The 13,511-nt window shown below is 40.5% G+C and overlaps 1 protein-coding gene across 1 annotated transcript; it reads right to left on the bottom strand.

Annotated features, from left to right (window-relative positions):
* Window positions 1-755: 755 nt before the first annotated feature.
* On the bottom strand, window positions 756-12,667 carry susd2 (sushi domain containing 2; the record flags this gene model as incomplete). The annotated part of the gene is made up of 16 exons (XM_083793349.1): window positions 756-824; window positions 2,582-2,694; window positions 2,948-3,124; window positions 3,236-3,330; window positions 3,665-3,848; window positions 4,474-4,719; window positions 5,154-5,312; window positions 7,903-8,046; window positions 8,239-8,507; window positions 8,682-8,767; window positions 10,320-10,524; window positions 10,993-11,167; window positions 11,283-11,450; window positions 11,581-11,732; window positions 12,293-12,491; window positions 12,601-12,667. 16 exons carry the CDS (start codon window positions 12,665-12,667, stop codon window positions 756-758), a joined length of 2,508 nt encoding a protein of 835 aa, XP_083649475.1.
* Between the last annotated feature and the right edge of the window lie 844 nt (window positions 12,668-13,511).

The following is a 13,511-nucleotide window of genomic DNA, read 5'->3' as shown; positions in this document are numbered from 1 at the left end:
TCAAAGATAAACAATACATGTGTGTGAGGAACACAATAAAAGAGCATATAAAAAGGTAAGAACATAAAAACAATCATGTAGTTAAAGCAAGTCTGTAAAAGAGTTTTAAGAAGTGATAAGAGAACTACTATTTGCTAGCCTGATGCAATGTCCTCAGACAGGTCATTCCAAAGTCTAGGGGCCCTGCATGGTTGAAAAGGAATTCGTCTCCATTTTAGACATTTTAGACCAAGGGGTAGAGAATCTTACTTTTCTCACAATGAAAACACCCTAAAAATGAAAAACACTAGGCATAATTGTAATTGAAATAGAGTAGTAGGCTTTTAATGGAATAGAGAAGAATGCTACAACAATGTCTTGGCTACCTAAAATGCAGGGTAAAATATAAGTGAATTAGCAAATGGTAGACAATTAACTGCATTTAGTTTGCATGAATTTGTTAGAACCAGTTGAAAGTCATGCATTTCAGTGATTGAAACCTATTTTGCAATAGTAAAATAAGTCATGTGTTACAGTATTTAAGTATAGGTGCATTACCCCGACATTATAGTCTCTCGAGACAGACTGCAAATTCTAATAATTTTTTGACGATGGGTTCTCAGACTGATCATAGTAGCGAAGCTAATACTGTAGGTTGTTTGAACCACTAACCTGGTAGCAATTACAGGCCGGACATGATAAGAATTTAGCATAATATAGCCTTCAGCTACCTTCTCTCTGCCATTCCATATTACATGAGGCTGTAATGTGTAATACTAAGTGATGGAGTTCTGGTTAGAATGCCACAGTGACTTCTTCAGCTTCTTCAGACTGTGCAGTTTTTCCTAAATGAGATGGAAAACACATAGAGAAAAACAATCACCACCAGAAGACAAATAATCCACTAGATATCTATAATTTACCTATAGCTAAGCCCCTCCCCAAACTGCTATGGTCCAATAACAGCTAAGCATAACATGGGTTAGACAAACCTCTCCACCAATAGTTTTCCTATATGATAAAACATTGTTTTAAAAAGGAAATGCCACGCACATATTTTTCCAGTGCATATGGCATGGCATTGTTGACAGAGATTTTGAAGGTCTGGTTCCAAATATTAACCAGTATTTAATGTGTAAAATCCATGATAGTTAAATTGGAATGAATGAGCCCGGCTGGAAAGTGTCCAAGTGTGAGTGTCTAAGTCGGAGACGAGAGGGCACTGAGGGCAGGGCTTTAGCTAAAGGTGAATTGTCAACACCCTCCAGAGATCATCGTCCTCTGTGTATAACTACTCTCACCTGACCTCTATTAATCAGTGCTTCTCAGTTCTGCCCCCTCAGTATTCCTCTCCCCTGTCCCTTACTGTAGCTCTCCTTTATACAGTATATTTTGTTCAATTTAGGTAGGGGAGGATGGGGGAAGATGAACCGTCGGGTAAGTTGAACCACCCCCTGTATCTTTAAAACTACACACATGAGTTGTCATGTGACCTCAAAATCAGGACACACCCACCATTTCAACCTGACTGTGAAGATGAGAGACACATGGGCAAAGTGGAAAGTACATTTATACACAAAAAAGTGTTTTTTGCTGGTCAAAGTAAAAAAATAAACTTTTCTGGAATAATCATTTTTATATTAAAGCAAAAGCACCCAGGTCTAAACTTATATATCATGCATGTTGGTGATATACCAATGTATAAAACCCATGTGAATCATTTAGCTAAACATTATCCTGGAGCATTAAGCTAGCCATGTTTTGTCAAAAAGTGGCCATGGGGCAAGTTGAACCAATTCCTTGGGGTAAATTGAGCCAATTTTCTTAATGTGAATCACCATTCATATTTTTGTATTAAGTATTAGCTACTCAAATTATACTGAATGACCTTTAATTTGGATGTTTGCAAATGTTTGCAAATTTGCTATATTGTATTAACAATAGTGCAAATATTATAAGGTTCTGAATAACAAACTTTATTTAATTGTCTTTATATTGTTTAAATAATAAATAAACAGATAAATAAGACTATTTGCAAAAGGGAAAACTGTTATTAAATTATTTTCAATACGTGAATACATTACCTGTTCAAGTTTAAGCTCTTTACATTAAAATATCATGTGGTTAAATTTTGGATCAACTTACCCCTTACCTGGGGCAAATTGAGCCACTTTTTTTTTTTTTTTGAAAAGGTCATATTTTCATGGCCCTTTGTCATAGCTGCTTACTCATCATTTCAATTGATAGAGGACATCCTGAAATATGTGTAGATCATTAGATTTGACTGCCATCTCATTTTGCCTTGCTTCCAGGACAACTTAAGTAAAAAGTGGTTCATCTTCCCCCATCCTCCCCTACTGTATACCACCATAACACTCACTGTCAGAGTTAAAGGGTCCATTTAATAACCCTGGGGTTCCCTAGATGCCCCTTGAGACCGTGGCAGTATTGTTTACTTCTAGCCTTCCATCTCTAACTAACTTAACTGATGTTTGTTACTGAACTTTCCTGTGACTGTTTTGCTTGAAGATTTTGCTTAGATTTATTACAATGAATTAACAGGCTGCACATTTCCTGGCTACTGAGTGTGTCTTTACAATACCATACCATACCTTTTCTGTTTTTGTTTTTTGGAGTGGAGTATGACTGTTGCTGCCATTGTAATCAGTGCCAAAGTTCCGATTACTGAACCAACCACAATTCCTGTGAGGTTATCTGAAATATAACAAATATTGTACATTGATGCAGCTGTTTCAACTAACCCTGGCAACCCTTTGGGCATGTCATAATAGTCATAATAGTCACATAATTTAAAATATTAAATTTATATATAAATATTCCCAATAGTTTTTATTTTCTGACTGTATACAATATACAAGCTCTTTAATGGTGTTGGTGGTAGCCTACTGACCCATTTCCCAAGTAATTTGTCAAATATCACCTAGGGTTTGCATATCACCTGACTTACCTGCCACACAATCTGTCGTTTCTCCAGACCACTGGCCATTCTCTTGGCATATGCGCTCCTCAGACCCTATGAGGGTATATCCAGCATTACAGGACAACTTCACCACAGCACCTTTTAAATATCTTGTCCCTTCCTTCATCCCATTTTTTGGAGGAGAAAGCCAGCCGCATGACACCACTACACAGGAAAGAAATGACAATAGTTTAGGCTATAGCATTGACACCACAGTATAGTATAATGGCTATTTCAAAGTTTATAAATTCTTTATCTAATTAGTTATCCATCCACCTGGTGCTAGATCATCCACAAGAGACATGTGACTCTGAAAAGAAACCATGGTAGCATTTCCCAACTGCGGGCTGCGGCCCACCAGGATATCATATCTACAACACAAACATACAAATACATTTCAATGTGGCCGTCTGATATTTCTTACTACCATTATGCAAGCATGTAAGGGAAAAACACTATTCTAAACAGAAACGTTTGTACTTTGTAGTCCAAAACTGTTACTTTTCAGTTGTGTTCGAATGTATCCATTTATTAAGCTCTTGTATTACTTTCATTGGTTAAATAGTTATAAAACCCACAGACAGACTTCAAGGATGACCAATGGCATTAATTTATGAGGTGGTGAGGGGAACATAAAAAGATGATGTAAAATGTCTACCCGACAGCGACGATATTCTTTATTAATGCATTTATCTTTTTTCATACCTACAGTACGCAGAACCTTCCCCAGAGCATATTCCAGATGCCTGATTGAGCAGGGGATCATCTGGATTATCAGGTACAGAGTACACTGGAACAAAACTTGGGTCATGTTTTGGGGCATAGAGATATGTATTCAGAAGATATTCTGAATCATATGTAAACAAGGAAGACTCGTTGGATATAGCCCCTGGAATACACAAACAAAAACATGATATGAAAAGCATCCATCAACAGCAGTTGAGTATTTATCCTGTAACACATTGGTAATACAATGTTTTAACTAAAACTTGTGGCATAAATTGTGATGATTGATTATGGTCAGTGCCATTCTGAACATGACATTTTTCTGTCTGATCCTACACTACCCATAATTCACTGCAAGTTCAGAGAGGAGAATGAATTTAGACGATTGTCCATGCGATCACTGTGCAGATAATTGTGGCGCTTTCAATTAGCTTCCTCTGTGATAACAAACTTGGCACCATGTAATGATCATCACTTCTACAGACACAAGGTTACATGACAGTGTAATTCCTTTACACTTAATTTAATTTAAAGCTGCATAGTTTGATATTTTTGATAGTCACAAGGCCTGATTTGTTGTATTGTGTGAGACATGACCAATTAATATACTGTATATCCTTGTCTGTCTTTTCCGCAACACATTGGACTGATGGACTCCCTTAGCACCTTGCGATATAGCTTATTTTCATAATTCCCCTCGTATTCATATTAATTCCCCTTTGGGGTTAACGGTACAGGGCCACATTTGACCACACATTTAACTTGAATGTTAAAGTGTTGTTTCTTACAGCTTCCTCCAAATCGGAACAACTCTTCATTGTTTTGATTGGACACAACTGTGCCATTACTGGTAATAAGGTCATCTCCGGCGTCCCCATTCAATTTCCCTAACAGCCCAAGTGTGGAACCGCTGAATTCCTCTGGTAGAAGCACAGTAGTCGTCATGGTTCCCTCCCTTAGTCGCACTTCAATGCCAGCGCCAGTAGGGAACATGACAGTTACATTTGTAGGACTGGGTGAAAACACAAATACACCTAGAAAAGAGGGGTTGGTAAAATTAATTAAATTATATATTTTCATGTTGATCTTTTTATCAAAGTTCATATAGAGGTTCAAATGTGTAAGATGCTCTTGAATACATCTGGCATATTATACACACTACTGGTTAGTAACTTTTTTTTTTAAATCTTTTAAAAGAATATTAATGTTTAGACTGTTTTTCATCCAAAAGTCTAAAGTGCAAAGAAGATGGCATTAAAACATTAAAATCGTTCATCCTACCCGGTGCAATGCAAAGTCATTGTTGTCCTTATCTTATAATGTGGTACTGTTAGTCAGATATTGTAAATAATTTACAAAATAATTTGCAGGACCAGATATTATTTCTGGCGGGCCAGCTCTGGCCCACAGGCCGCCACTGTATACCCCTGCACCACCCCATATATCTATGAGTCATTATTCTTGTTACCTTTCAAGTCCATCCAGCTTTGCTCTGCAAAGGAAAGGGATTTCTGATTCTGGAGCACCTCAAGGTTGGGCTTCCTGTTGTCAAGTCTCACCTCTATAACATCAGAGGGCCCTTCACGCATTGCAACTGCTGACATTTTGGTAGCTTTCACTATAGTTCCTATAACGGCATGAAAATAAGAGTAGGTGAATAAGAATTTGTTTAAAAAACGTTTCTCTGAGGATTGTATGTCTGTAAAAATATTTTTAAAGGTTTATACATCTTTCAAAACTAGTGAAAATTGTCGATCTACAAGCTCTCGGTACGTCGCAATGTGTTTTGAGCTTGTAGATTTGCTATTTTCACAATTTAAACTCTTTTGCAAAGCATACAATATAGGGCTTGTAGGGTAAGTGATATTTTCTTGTGAAAACAAACAGATTTTGGTTTTTGTTAAAAGGTTAAAACTGTATTCTGATAATAATCACTGCTATATAGTATTTGTTCAGGAACGGGGTCTCCCTGTCCAATTTGTTCAGCTCATTTCCTTGTCATCACTTCCCATTTGACTTGTTTATCCTGTCATAGATCTATGTATCCTGTATCCTGTGTGAGTTCTCTCGCCTGATTGGATACAATTGGTATCCTGACCTGAATATTAGTTTTCTGTTTGCCAAAAAGCTGGAGAGACATGGAGACTGTTACTGAACAAACACTTTATACTAGCAATGATCAGAATAGATGTATTTAACACTTACTTTAACAAAAGAATATCACTTACCCTACCTTTAAGTAGTTAAAGGGACACTTCACCCTTTTTGCAAAAGAATATATCTTAATGACATTTAGAAGATTTAGAACAGTTTCCGGGGGTCTTTATGTGTATAATATGTGGTTTTAGATATTTTACATTTTAGCAGTGTCCACTGTCCATCATAGATATTAAAAAATATAGATGGCTCATTGGCAGCTACGGTTCATTGGAGTGCCCTGTCTCCAACGGGAGGAGAAAGTCAAGCGGAATCTCGGAAGGCAAGTGCTGCTGGGAAAGAGGGAGTTGCGCCTCTGATTGGCCAACCGAACGTCCCCTTCCGTTCTTCAGTTTTGCTCCGCTATGCTTCGGAAGGAATCTCGGGAAAGCTTGCCAATGCAATCGAATCACGCATCACCATTGCCTCCTGTTGCCTCCATGTTGCCTTCCGTTGAGATACAGACGCCCCAGAGTCGGAAGAGGCGTCTATGGTGTTGGGCTCACTTCCTTCCTGGACTACAATTCCCATAATGCTTTGGTGCACTGCTTCTCCTTGTTGATAGGGGAGGGCTGTCTTACTGAGACAACATGTAGTCCAGGAAGTAACTGAGCCCACTGTCCATGACATCATGGACACTGCTCAAATCTAAAATATCTAAAACCACATATTACACATATAAAGACCCCGGGAAAGTGTTCTACATCTTAACGTCATTAACATATATTTTTGCAAAAGTGTCCCTTTAATGAGTCATTTAGCCATTATAACCAGTGTTGGGGAGTATTAAGCTACATGTAGCTGAGCTACGTAGCTGAGCTACATTTTGCTGTAGCTTGTGGTATTTTAGCTACATTCATATTTGTGTACCTCGTCAAGTAGCTCAGCTACCTTTTGGGTCATTTTTTGTAGCTTAGCTACTGAAGTTACAAGCTACAATTTTGGGCAATAACATGAAAGAAATATATAAATTTTGACCATTGGTTGCTGTGTTAATTCTTGTACTAGAACCCCCTTTGAAAAATCAAGGACTGTTCCTTTTTCTGATTGCTTTGAGGGCATATCAGCACTTGACAGCTGCCTCTAATTGGCCTCTGATTGGCCCTGGTATCACAGGGTGGGAGGGGTCTCCCAGGGGGGAGCAGGGGTCTCCTAGAGGGGAGGAGGGGTCTCCCAGAGGGGAGCAGGGGGAGGAGGGGTCTCCCAGAGGGGAGCAGGGTGGGGGGGTCTCCCAGAGGGGAGCAGGGTGGGGGGGTCTCCCAGAGGGGAGCAGGGTGGGAGGAGGGGTCTCCCAGAGGGGAGCAGGGTGGGGGGGTCTCCCAGAGGGGAGCAGGGTGAGGAGGGGTCTCCCAGAGGGGAGCAGGGTGGGAGGAGGGGTCTCCCAGAGGGGAGCAGGGTGAGGAGGGGTCTCCCAGAGGGGAGCAGGGTGGGAGGAGGGGTCTCCCAGAGGGGAGCAGGGGGAGGAGGGGTCTCCCAGAGGGGAGCAGGGTGGGGGGGTCTCCCAGAGGGGAGCAGGGTGAGGAGGGGTCTCCCAGAGGGGAGCAGGGTGGGAGGAGGGGTCTCCCAGAGGGGAGCAGGGGGAGGAGGGGTCTCCCAGAGGGGAGCAGGGTGAGGAGGGGTCTCCCAGAGGGGAGCAGGGGGAGGAGGGGTCTCCCAGAGGGGAGCAGGGGGAGGAGGGGTCTCCCAGAGGGGAGCAGGGGGAGGAGGGGTCTCCCCGAGGGGAGCAGGGTGGGAGGGGTCTCCCAGAGGGGAGGAGGGGTCTCCCAGAGGGGAGGAGGGGTCTCCCGCATGTACATTCTCAATTTAACGCTGAAAAATAAAAAGTAGCTGAGCTACTTTGAGCTACTTTTTCCATGTAGCTGTAGCTTTACAAGCTACATCTCTCCGGTGGTAGCTATGTAGCTTGATCAAGCTACTGCCATGGTGAGCTACTTGTAGCTTTACAAGCTACGCTTTCAAAGTAACTTGCCCAACACTGATTATAACCTACTTAAAGACATTACAAACCTCCAACAACTTACCATTCATAAGAGTTACAGGCTCTGTTCTACCTTGAACTGTCAACTGCTTGCTGCCCGAGATCACCAGGGAGTATTCCCCCTTGCCATTGAAGGAGTAGCGGACCCCATCAAACGTTATGAAGTGGGGATCTCCAAACACCACACCTAACACAAGACATCCAAACTGCTGTAATATAAATTGATCTGCACTGACATTATCAACAGACAAATGTATACAGTAGTACAGTACCAAATATTATGTGATAATGAGAATTTAGCCACTTTAACCCAAGCATTAGCCTACATATTATTGGGCGGAACATTCGTAGAGAAATATATTTAGTGTTTCTCACTCACCCAGTTTGGGCGGATGGTAGGTTCTGCAGTCACTGGAGGGCCGGTGAGTGAAGTAGTAGTGACAGTTGTCGGACCATAGGCAGCAGTAGTAGAAGCTAAGGACATCATAGACCCAGTGGGATTCTCCAGGGACCCTGGGGGGATTCTTGTAAGGAGGCGAGCCCCAGTCGTGTGCTCTGTCTGGGGTACTCCCTCCAATAGAGTCTGCAGTCAGGACCTGGGCCCCTGTGCTGTCATAGCAGCATTGTTGCCCTGCCGCATATTTAGGGCTACCAAAAATAAATGTTAGAGATTTTCAACCATATTATTGATCTATGCAATATACTTGCTAATGTAGGTCAGTGAGAACAAGAATGCTACAGGCCACTAAGGCCAGTGTGGGAAAGTGCAAGAAATATCAGGAATACATTTAACTGATAAAGTATTACAGGTCAAAGACTCACCTAGCTTGTATGGCCCTCACACAATGAACACATCCAGGGTGATAGGTGCACACACTGCCCTTCTCTATATCACAGCCATAGTCAGTCTGAAGTGAAAGGAATCGTATCAATACCAACAAGTTAATTCAATAAGTTAATCCTTTTAATCAGTGATAGCCCCATATACTTCTTTGACTGGGGTCCGACACGGGTCTATATTTGGTCCCCTCCTTTTTTCCCTCTACGCCAACAATTTTTTGCTGTTTAAGGATCTGGTATTGTTGCTGAATGTTTGACTATTCACATATTATTATTATTATTATTATTATTATTATTATTAGTAGTAGTAGTAGTAGTAGTAGGACCACTAGGCCAGCAGGCACCCCACTATTCACCTATTATAGGATACGAATACTCTCTCTGGCTGTTTGTTCTGGATGAACCACCAGAATATACCTCAATGGTCTAGCAGTTGTCCACTTGTTGCCCTGTGTAGAAGATTGCTGGTTTGAATTTCACCAGAGACTTATGAACTAAAACTCCTATCAACTGGATAGGCCTGGTTTTCTAGAATGTACTTATCTTCTATTGACCATTGGTTGTTTGCTATTATTGATTATCGTTTTACTTTATTTTTTAGTTTATTCATCAAGTCATTGAGTCATGCTCTGAAGGGTGGAGACAGTTTTGATTTGTCTCTGTGATTTGATTGCTTCTTCTGGCTCACATTATTACATGTCTTATACATGACTTTGGTATACATGTTCCTCTGTCTATCATAAACCATTTGAATCATTGCACTTGTTAACTCTAACTCAGTGTGCATATTTCTACCTGTTTATCCAGCACCTGCCCTAAATATACATGATGTACACACAATCTCCTCATTGAAAGGCTAGATCATTCACATCTTTTAGCTGGCAGGAAATTGAAGACCTGTACAAGTTAACTGTGCATGCAACTGTAAATGTATTCATATAATTCTGCATGTGCACATAAGGGTAATCTGAGTGTCCTGAGGTTCAACCAATATGTCAACCAATAATCATGAATCAACACTTCCCTGCCTCTCTTCAGCATACTATCTAATTTAGTAACTGAAAAATATATAATAGCAATAAAGCAAGTCTGCCGATAAACGCTACCAGCTCCTGGAAAAAACAAAAAAAGATTCCACTAAACACAAAACGTGACTGTATTATGTTCAGTACTGTCTGGATAACTTTAGTTTTGAATGCAAACAAAAATAAAAGCCACAAGGCTACTTTAGTTTCAACTGAGCGGTAAACACAGTTAAGACACAAATTTAAGGCCTCTCTTCATGGAAATTTGAAATAACCTCATCCAGTGTTCAATAAAAGGTTTATCTGAATCAATACATTTAGCCATTAAGGTCACGTGAAAACGTAATGAGAAGCAGCTCTACCGTTTTACTTCCGGTGCATTTCACCCCATTTGTAAGTTTTATGTATGCAATGACACAATTAAAGATTCTCAAGTTCCATTCGACAAGCTTTTATGGGAAACCTTTTTCACCAGATCAGCATCCATTAAAACACAGAGTAAATGCTGCCCGTGTTTTACAATAAGGCAGTGATCGAAGGCACTGTCTGTTAATGATTTCAACCTAAATCTTATTTTTTCCCGCAGCATACTTACATGAAATCTCCCTGTGTCTGCTCTCGCTTGGGCCAACGTGCATGGACAGTCTATGGTCTCATTGAGGAAGTAAGGCAGATGCAACCTCTCCAGTTGGTCCCACGCCACGCACTTTTCCAAGGCCCAAGTTGCTGAATCCTGCCTAAACTTCTCCTCCAGGTGCCAGGCAAGAGCATGGTCTTCACTCCACACAGCATGCACATTACTATAGCCATTCACAATACAGACAGCAATTAATCCCTCATTGTCTTTATTCATTGCAAATTTTCATATAGGACTATCTCTTAATAAGTCAGTGCATACCATTTTACTATTAAGACATTTAGAAGCAATTATTGTACACATTGATTTAGAAATGTGACAGGTTTGTAACAGGGCAATTGTTCATAGAAAGAGAGTGCTACAGTAATTGTTTTAACCACATGCACCTTACTGTCTCTATTCTGAGGGAAACATTCAGTGAAGATATCAACTCTACAAGCTCAATACACACTAATGTGATGAGCTTGTATATTGAGTATTTCTGGCAAAGACATTTTGTGTAGCGTGGATGGTTTGCACACCTAGCATGTAGTACTGGGGAACTCGGGTCTATATAAGTACTGTACGGGTTTAAGTGGTTAAACCAGAAAATAGTGTTCATGACTACACATTTTATTTTCAATACACATACCAAATGCCATCTGGGTAGCTGCTGGGGCTAATACGTAAAGAGCCAAGCTCCCATGTTGAAAAATCATTTTCTGCTGGTTTTGGTACAAATGTGAAGGCGCCGTTGTTTGGATGATCCCTGTGCAGAGAATACAGGTACTCCCACTTGGCCAGCCAACGTTGTGAGTAGGGCTCTCCTACGGAGAATAAAACGCCATAGTATTTCTCACTTGATTTTTATTTTATTATTATTATATTTATAATGATTCATTAAGGCTAGTTATTGAGTTGGATCAACTCACTGGCACTCACCTGTTTCAGCGTAACCCCAGACCTCTATATTTACCCTCTCGGCTCGGACCAATTTGGGGGTCCATGTCATGTCAAGACCGCCTCCAACATTAGGTGTGCCATAGTACTGCCATTTTGTTGAGTTGACTAAAACTGCCTTGAATTGAGCATTTAATTTGCCAGTATGCACTGTCAGGATTTTAATTAAAAAGAAAAACATTCAGCATATGAATAGGAACTCAAAGAAAATGCTGTAGTACAGGTTTTCAGAGGTCAACCACAGAATAATAAGAATGCCTCAATTGCACACTTATTATACCTGATAGCCATGCTCCATTTCTGTTGAATGTTGTGCCATTATCTGAAGAGATTTGAAAAGGAACCCATCCTGTTTCATACAAGAGGGGTGAGATACAATGGCCTCTGTTGTTTTCATCGACATACCCCACAGTGTTGATGATATCGTTGAACCTATCATTATGGAAGAAAAATATATATATGTATATAACAACACATTTATAATTATGAAACATACTATAGATTAATGACATGTCCCCAACGTTCCTCCCTATTGTATGGTTCAGCAAAAATAGCAGCTCTATAAGTTCACAATGTGGTAATGTGATTATGTGAACAACTTGTGAGCTTGTAGATGTGCTATTATCCCCAAAGAGATTTGGTGTAGAGCGAAAAAGGAGCTGACCAAGTATAGAGCCTTGGGCGATCAAACAAGTAAGTTTACAGTATATATAGGGTTTAAGAGCATCACACCCGTGTGAAGTGAGGGGCGCTCTTATCATCATATATATCATCTCATTCCGGCCAATCACAATTTGCGTCCTGTGTTAAGACAATGTTTGTGTTTACAGTTACACAAACCCTCAAAGCTGGACATAGGAGGGGCTAGCGCCTCTCAAAAAGTCATGACTATAAGCCCCTTGTAGTTAGTATTTTTCAGCCACAAAAATATGATGGAAAGAAACGTGTGAAATCCCTTCAAGATATTACAAAGGTAAAGTAGAATGTCCTACCTGCACACAATCTGGGAACTCTCATTGAAACTTGTATCAAGCACAACAAAATCAGTTCCACCAAAAATGGACCCAGAATAGGGAAGGATGTTCACACAGTGGTCTTTGTAATCCGTACAGCAGCTCCCAAGCGATGCACATGTTGGGTGGCAAGAACACAAGTCTAATCTGGTGCCACAGTTTCCTGCACATGTCTGTCCTGTCAAAGATAAGACAGAGACTATACAGTACAGTATATATACACGGTATTAGATACAGTATGTGTCACAAATAGCACTGGACGTCTGCATTTAAACACTCTCACTTACCTAACGTTGTGCATATATTTGAAACCAAAAGAAGGACAATCACAGCAGAGCAAGTGTCCCTGTCCATTATGATTCAGGACAGTTAAATCATCAACTGAGCTTTGCGTTCATGCTGGAATGCTGGAATGCTGGAGCTATACAAAGTCAGCATTTTGTAAACCTTGACCCACTTATCACTGTTTTGTCACTTCCCGCCTACTAACAGTAACACATTTGGAGGTTTGGTGAGTAATGTATACAAAGGTCAACATGATAATGATTCCGGGTGTGTTTATGTCAAAATGACATTTGTGGAATAATTTATACTATTCATTGCAATGTGAGTGCCTTACTACAGTACTGTCTTTGTTATAATTTATGTCTTGTGACAAACATGGGAGCATGATATTGATCCTCGGTCTTCTGATAATGTATGTGAACATTGTAGAGTAGACAATAGGCACCAGGGTTTATGTATTTAATTAAAACTAACAAGATAACGCAAACTAACGCAAATTGACAAAACGTTTTTGTTAACTTGCTGGGTTTATTGTGTCGGTGAAGGCTCTCTCTCTCTCCCTGTCTCTTCCTTCCTTTCGCTCACTCTCTCTCTCTTCCCTCTCTCACTTTCCTTCCCTTCCTCCCCCTTTTCCCTTGCCCCCCTCCCTCTTCCTGTGTTCCCCTCTCTCTCATCTTATCCTACCAACTCCAGACAGACTGACAGCTATCACTCACTTTTTTCATGGATATTGAATGCCACAGACGAAAAACAGTCTAAGTCCACACTATTTATCCATAATGTATAAATGATAGATAAGGGGTCAGGACAACAAGGCCATTTCGTGGAGGGGTCAGTCTGAAATTTGGACTTAAGACTGTTTTTCGTCTGTGGTACACGATTGTTGGATGTATTCTTTGAATGAGCAGAAGGG

Source organism: Protomyctophum parallelum (assembly GCF_964188405.1).
Source record: "Protomyctophum parallelum genome assembly, chromosome: 21".
NCBI lineage: Eukaryota > Metazoa > Chordata > Actinopteri > Myctophiformes > Myctophidae > Protomyctophum > Protomyctophum parallelum.
The sequence above is the reverse complement of the archived record's forward strand: the minus strand, read 5'-3'. Positions and strand labels throughout refer to the sequence as shown.